This window comes from Montipora capricornis, chromosome 11, assembly GCF_036669925.1.
Source record: "Montipora capricornis isolate CH-2021 chromosome 11, ASM3666992v2, whole genome shotgun sequence".
In the NCBI taxonomy this organism is placed as follows: Eukaryota; Metazoa; Cnidaria; class Anthozoa; order Scleractinia; family Acroporidae; genus Montipora; species Montipora capricornis.
In genome coordinates this window covers 27,320,741-27,328,672 of record NC_090893.1, presented here as the reverse complement: position 1 = coordinate 27,328,672, position 7,932 = coordinate 27,320,741, and the positions used below count along the sequence as shown (strand labels likewise).

General features: G+C 39.0%; 1 protein-coding gene across 1 annotated transcript; it reads right to left on the bottom strand.

Annotated features, from left to right (window-relative positions):
- Positions 1 to 4,723: 4,723 nt before the first annotated feature.
- LOC138023721 (uncharacterized) lies at positions 4,724 to 7,724 on the bottom strand. The gene is made up of 2 exons (XM_068870763.1): positions 7,662 to 7,724; positions 4,724 to 6,288 (listed from the first exon to the last, which is right to left on the bottom strand). Exon 2 carries the CDS (start codon positions 6,260 to 6,262, stop codon positions 5,705 to 5,707), a length of 558 nt encoding a protein of 185 aa, XP_068726864.1. The 5' UTR covers positions 6,263 to 6,288; positions 7,662 to 7,724; the 3' UTR covers positions 4,724 to 5,704.
- Positions 7,725 to 7,932: the final 208 nt, after the last annotated feature.

The following is a 7,932-nucleotide window of genomic DNA, read 5'->3' as shown; positions in this document are numbered from 1 at the left end:
TGACTCTATGCGTCTCTCCGTCGTAAAGCCACGCAATACGCGAATGATCTGTGATCAAGTCTGAAATAAATTGACTTCTCAATCATTCTAAACTTTCAGTTCAACGAGCCATTTCTTCCCTAGTCAATTTGAACCGATAGTGGCCATGGTAAGTTCCTCACAGTTACTCATTGCTTAACTTAACAGTAAATAAGATTTCTGATTTCTCTCTACTTGCTTGGAATTTATGCTCCAGTCAGTGTAAGTCGAGGCTGCTTCTGTTTGGTGTCCAGGTTGAACTTGTATTGACCATATTTGGTAATTTTGCAGGCGTTCTGTCTTATTATGGGATGGAGGGGAAGACATGATGTCATTTATTTTCATTTCTTGTTTTCTTTGAAGAATGAAGTCCACACCTTGAAACGGACATTTTAGAAGAGGTATGGGTGGATTATAAATAATTTTTTTAACGATTTATTCATGCGTGAATCAAGCTGAAGTCGCCTTCGTCATAATGTGTGAGATTTCGGGCGATTTCGACGCTGGTTCTTTCTCCTCAATACTTTGCCGCACTGCCTGATTTTTAGGAAGATTTGTAGGTGAGCGAAACGACAAATTTTCTGCATTCACAGGGGTGCATGGGCTTGAGATAGATAAGTCTACCGACGGGTTCAATAACGTGAATTTAGGCGGTAACTGTTCTCGATGATTGTCCATAAACGTTGGTGTTTATGCTGCAAGTTAAATTTGATTTCAGGTCAATTTGTTTCAACCTAGGTTAAAGTATTTTCGATCTAGGTCTACTTTGCAAGAAGTAAAGGTAAATTAAAATACAACAATTATCAGAAATTACATGTGTATTTGCATATAAATTGGTCCTGGGCGTGAGTAAATGAACTTAGTGTAGCGTAAAATTTTCATAAGTATTATATTAAGTGTAGGCTCTGATTTTAAGTTTAGGTTAAGCATACTGTACATAATAAGCGATTCTACCTCTCTATCTCAGAGCTTTATAGAAGAACATTGTTCATGTATCAATCTCCTTAGGAAATTTATTATTATTCTTTCCTCGGAAAACCACTTCATATGGCATTTGGCAATGGTTCTGCGAATGGTTATATTTTCTTTTACAAGTGGTTTTTCCAGGATAATGACACCAGTGTTTTCAATTGGTGACAAGTTCTTTTGTTTAATGAATTAAACTGCAAAGGTTATCTTCCGGTTTCCTATTTGCCAGTGACACCGTCCTTTTTTCACAGAGCGAAGGTTGTGTTTGCGGCGAAAGTCTGTCATCACTTTACTCACAGATCATTTTCCTTTGTGTAATTAAATGTCGACCGAAATGGCACCATCCAGAATAGACGTTCTAGCAAAGTCTGAAGTTTCCTTATATCTGAGAGAAAATAGCCACGAAATCTTTGAGTAATGATTTTCAGGATGAAGGGAACCAGTTACACTGTATGCTCCTGAGAACAGTCAAAGGTTATTTTACGAAAATCGATTAGGGACTGTGCAATAATTATTAGGAGGAAGGGAGAGGGGATCGGGGAGCAAGGATGGCACAGTCGGTTAGTGCGCGGCCTTAATGCAAGAGGTCCTGAGTTCGATTCCCGGATCTCGCATCCTTGTTTCCTTTCCATGTGGCTAAGTAGCTTTAAATACCCGGAAAACGGAGCATTGATGGAGTGGGGGGAGTAAAATGAGCGCACCGTCGACCTCAGGTTTGTCAGTAATTAAAAGTTACTGTTACGAGTTATCGACGTTAAATAAGGTCTACTTTACTTTACAGAGAGAAATATTAAGCAGTGCCCCCTGCCAACAAAGGCAAGTTTAGCTCTGACATCCCTCCTGATCTCCCAAAAATTATGACCAGCCCCCCTTCCTCTACATTTATATCCGAAGTTTAAGCTAAGTGTACCTGGGTTCACTTCTTGCTTTGTACTTCAAAGTATTCGATGTCAGCGTCTGGGACAAAAAAACTTCGTAAGTGTGTTCGACATTTGTCATGTTGATACTCTTATTACCTCTTAAGGACGTTCGCGCGAAAATCTTCCCACATGGAAATTTGTTTCATTTCTCGCCTGAAGTTAGGCCATAAATTGCTTATTCCAAAAATGAAAAAAATAAATAAATAAATAAATAAATTATTTAAAGAAAAAAAAACACGGGGGGTCACCGACTTTGTTTCGGAGAAAAAGGCAAGGTTTTAAATGCCCTAATTTCGATAGATTGGTTATCATTACGAGTTGTAGCTCCATCTACTTATCCGTCGCAAATTATAAAAATGATATGTTAGAGTAAAGGTTTTCGTGCATTTAAATAGAGGAGTGGGTTTTTTTTTACATAATTGTATGCCGCTTGGAATGTCGTAAACAGTAGAGTTAATCGTCAACGAGCATTTTCGCAAGCGCTACCCGTTGTAACTCCTTCCGGAATTCAGGACACAAGGTAAGAAAAGTTTTTAAAAAAAATAACTTCTTACGATAAAATCTATCTGATATTGCGAAGGTCTTGGAGAATTTCGTTTGTCACGTTTTTGCGTGACCAGTCGGGGTAGGACTGGAACCCAAGACAGGATCTCTGGATGAAAGGTCTTTCCAAAAAATGGAAACTTCCTAGAGCATAGCAACGACGTTTCAACCAAGCGTTTTTTTTTTTATTTGGTTAGTGTTTTGCCGTCATGCTCACGTTCTGGATTGTGGTTTTTGTGAAATATAATCTCTGGTTGCTTCTTCGTAGGTCCGCACTATTCAGTGGACGAGGACGAAAATACAATTGAGCTCTATTTTCATGAAAGTAAAGGAAAAGAACTTCAAAAACATGCATTCATTTTGAACTAAGAAGATCGTAGTGTAATAAAAACATTTAAAAAAAAACCAACCCCATTAAAATTTACGCAACGTTGCTAACTAAAACCAACCTTTCTCGAGTTTTTAAAACTTTCAGCCACTGCTCGATTACCAGACTTTTCTCCAGACGTCTAACTCCTCTCCCTTCAAAGTTTTATTTATTTATTTATTTTTTAAGTGTGCTTACGAGCCAAGTGGCCAATTGGGCTGGAGCTTATCCCGGTTTCTGTACCATGAGGCGGCTAGGAGTATTTTTCCTCCCCACAGGATGGCATGCCAGTCCATCGCAGGGTTACCCTGTAGCATTTCGCCGGTACTCATTTATACACCTGGGCCCGGTTGTTCGAAAGCCGATTAGCTTAATCCAGGATTAGCGTAAACTTTTGTTTCACGTTTGCAACTTTTTGGTGAAAGGTTGTTTTGCTTATTTTTGTTTTTCAAGATTGGCTTCTTCTAATGTAAAGTTTTGCCGAATATCAACGTTGAACAGCATTTATTAGTGGAGAAATAAACTCCTTAGTTAATTTTTACTCTGGGATTAGCGTTAATCGGCTTTTGATCAACCGCGCCCTGGGGTGGAGAGAGGCACCGCATGAGTTAAGTGTCTTTCTCAAGAACACAACACAATGTCGATCCCCGGCCAGGGGCCCGTTTCTTGAAAGTCCCGAAATTAACCAATAACATTTACGATCAGGTTTGCTTGCTGATTGTTTTAGTTAATTTCAAGTGCGATAGCAAGGTTTTAGGCTTAACGAGAGGTAATTTCCTGTATCTCCAGGATGACACTCCTTTGTTGTCAGTAGCAAAAGAGTTTCACTCCTACATCATAACCGTGAAAGACATCCCTACTAATCTTTCTACGAAACCTTAGCCAACATTACTGACGTGTTATTACATAGAACGGAACCCACGCTTTATAAAACTGATTACTTCCAAAATCAAACAAGTAGGCAACAGTTCATCAAAAAAAAAAAACATCGAATAGTGTCCGTTACAACGACGATGGCAACGACAACGAGTACGTCATCTCAAAATATAAATTTGCGTTATTGTAACCATTTCGTGACTATGTTAACCTTTTTAATGGGACAAGGGTGTGGTAATTCCTCAAGAATAACACTGATCAGAACGGCGCTTAGTTTAGGGGAGAAGTGAGAATTTATGTGCTGACGTTCTTGTTTGGCTATTTCACGTTGTTGTTTTCCAAAAAAAATGAAAAGAAATGGACAAACATGAAACACGCACGTGTAGGGCGTGCAAAGCTATTGCTTTTGCACACTAAATATGCAATTTTTGGCGTTGTCGCTGCCGTCTCCGTTGTCGTTGCTTAAGTTCCCTATTGATGTACCACTACTATGAATTACAGTAATTTCTCCAAGCAATTAACAACTGAGCGGCTAGAAGTTACGGTTAATACTTTCTACGCTGTTCTTTCCTTATTTTCAGTGAAAGCGAAATTAAATCAGTATAATATCAATAATGTTCTGCCCATACAAAGGTGACTATCATTGCTTCTTTTTGAAACCTAGTAGTTCTTTGGTGTAATCTGAAATGGCATCTAGTAAACCAATGATCCACTCTAGGACCGATTGGCTTACAAAAACCTAAAACACTGGTCTACTATCTTTCAACAATTCGCTGCTTGTCTTGAGTTTCTACTTATAGTATTATAAATATCAGATCAGTTCAACAATTTTAAATCCCTTGAATATCAGTTTTGCTGATAAAGAGTACGTTGCTGTACTGATCATCTGGTAGGTTGGTATGAATGACGGAAATGTGAGGCCGGAGGGTGAGAGGTTTAGGAGAAAACAACACCGTTCAGAAAGACAAGTGGGGAGGTTATATCCCTCTCCTCCCCGAAGCCACACCCTTTCCCTAATAACAAATTAATCTGTGAGACCAGTATCGTAATATTAATTGTACGACATAGATCGGTTTACATTTTTCCACAACAATGTATACTTTAGCAGATTCAGGAGATAACGCCAAAAAATTAAGTTCTACATACATGACCATTAAAGGGGCCAGGTCACGCTATTTTAGGTAATTTTGTTTAATTTTGTTAATTATGAGCTCTAAAAGTCAAATTGGCAGAATCACGGCCCCATAACCTCTGAGAATGATTTTCCAGCTGTGTAATGACATTTTGATATAGACTGATATAAATTTGAAAAAAAGGGGGGCCGACGTTTTTCAAATTTATGCAAATTCAATCCTTTTCAATCCGCTCCAGTTTTGTGCATCCATGTCCCTTCTTGGCTTCCCTGCGTTTTGTTAGAGTTCTTCTATAGTTTTGAACAGTTATTTTGATATTTTAGTTAATTCTATGACCATTCGATCAGTGCTGAAATTGCCCAAAATTGCGTGACCTAGCCCCTTTAAGGATAGCGCAACGAAAAGCAAATATGTTTATAATCAGTACTTCGAATTTCCATTGTTTCGTTGAAGTCTGTGTTGAAGAAATCAGTCCCAGAGTTAATCGCAAGAAAAAAACAAACAAAACAAAACAAACAAACAAACAAACAAAAGGAAAGAAACGTGAAAGACCGAATGATTAAACACAACTCGAAGCAGTTGCAAGTATTTAAACAGTGTTTAGACGTGTGAAAGCACGTGCGAACAAAATCACGATTGGTTTTGATTTGATTGCCGCCATGTTTATAAACTGGCGCGAACTAAAGGGCTTATTCAAGCAAAACCAAAGAAAGTACTGAAAAAGGAACATTACAACAAGATGTGGATCCTGTCAAAAGTGTCTCGTCTGATGGAAAAGAGGGGGAGGGGTGATACCATTGTCTGTTTTGCCATTTCACGAAGGATGGCTTCACTACCTGGTTTCATTGCGTCATGAAAAAGACCCTTTGTAGCAGTTTCTAAAATTTCACGGAGGAAATTACTTTTATCGCAGAATAATGTACAAGCTTCTTGGCAGTTATCTTAGTACCCTCTTTCCACGCTTCTTCAACTGCTTCTGTGACTACTCCTCTTGCAAATTCTTTAGAAATCTGCTGACCCACTTCTTTGGTTGCTTTTTTACCAGCTTCATAAGCTGCCGCCTTTGCAGCTTGAATAGCAGCCTCTTTTCCTCCTTCTTTCACCATTCCTTTTGCCAACTGTTTGCCAAGTTCTTGACCAACCTTTCGTGCTGCTTCCTTCTCGGCCTCCTTCGCCAATTCTTTTGCAGTTTCCACGCCAGCTTTCTTTGCACTTTCTTTCATTACATCTTTAACAGCGCCTGAAGCCCCAAGCGTACTAATGTCAACCAATCCTGACGCCACGTTAATTAGACCTCCGGCTACATTACCTTGGCCAAAATCATATCCTGCTTGAGTGAAATCGACAGCTGCGCTAGCCCCAGGTACTACAGCGTTAAGTGCCATTTTTGCGGCAATAGTTGCTGCTATTTTACCTCCAAAGACTAACCAGTCCATTTTCACTGAGGGTATGGAAACAAAGGCTGAAAGTATCATAAGGAATTGGCAATTAATAGTAGGTCATCACCATGTTTCAGGGCCTATTATTATTATTATTATTATTATTATTATTATTATTATTATTATTATTATTATTATTATTATTATTTTGCCACTTCTCAGATATGGAGCACTCTTAACTACATCGACAGATATTATATTCTTTAAGTTATTCATTTTGTAAATTTGATCCGTAACGCTTGTATTGGCTTCGCAAAATTTCAGGTCCCATAAAGTTTAACCTAATTTTGGTTGCCATTGCATTTGTGTGTGGATTTCATAGGCTCAGAAAGGTAACAGTAACATTGCGGTGGATTGTGTCTTTGAAAAAAAAAGGTAAGTTGGTAAGTCGTTTGATAAAATGTTGGATTGAAAAACTGAACCTATAAATGCAAAACAGGAACTTATGGTAATTAATCTTTCTTGGAATAAACTAGACAGGTGCTTTTGACCGTGACTACAGCTGCTTTGTTCAGTCGCGTCATGTCTGCAATCCTTGAACCGAGGTAACTATCATTCACAAATCGACAAACTTGGTGGTTTTCAAATACTTGACATTTTACCAGGTCGAATAGATGTCAGGTTGCTTGTTTTTGCTTCCATCCGTCAGTTTCAGTGCAATAAAACATGTTGTTTGTTGCATAACTGACAAATGCACTGCCGTATGATGTATCTAACTGTTAAATATATAGAAACTGAGCCGCGCGATCGAAAAAAAAATAGCCCTTTCCACGGTTTTCTTCTACTTTTGGTTTTAAAACACCACAAAGATAATGATTAAGTATCCATGCAGCGCCATTGAAAAAGAGCGCACACACCGATGATCCGAACCGAAAGAGTATCATGGAGTAAGCGTACCAACTATTCTTTTTCGGAATCAACAACTTCAGCGCGAAGGGGATCAAGATAATTCGTACCTATTTCCAAAATAACAACTTTGGGGGACAAAGAGGAAACAATTCGGAGATCGCGGCGCAATTTCCCTACAGTAAGGCCGCCAACGCAGTGTAAATAAAGAATTTCGTCATCTGAGCGACCAAACGTGACATCGGCCCGTGAATTGAAATGCGAACGATGGTCACCCCGAAGCCTTGGAATAAACGAGTGACCTAATAAAGGAACCGAAGGGAGAGAAGAAATTACGGAAATGAACTAAAGCAAAAACAATCGAAGAAGAAAGTGTGGTAGCCGAGATCCGAAACTGATGCAGAAATTAACTGCAACCAATTATCGATCCGCACAGTGACCGAAATTAACATGAAATAAGAAACGAAAGGCTCGAAGCGGGAATCAAATAATACTGCTGGAATAAAATGACGATGAATAGCAGTAGGAATAAAACCGTATGAAAACTTACCTCGCAACAATCAAAACCAGGTTTTCACCCAGATGCCAGTTCATGCAACTTGCCAAAATCCTGGGAGGGGGGTGAAGATAATGGCCATTGACACATGGCCCAAACCCAGTCCCCCTTGATTCTCAAATAAACCCAGGCCAAAGAGAGAGGATAAAAATTCTATTCGCAAGCAAATGTTTTGCTTAAGGTGTTCTTTCAAACAGTGTCGACAGAGTTTCGTTACATGGCTAAAAAACACGGTGCAGTCTCTTACTCTGAAATATGCAGCTGA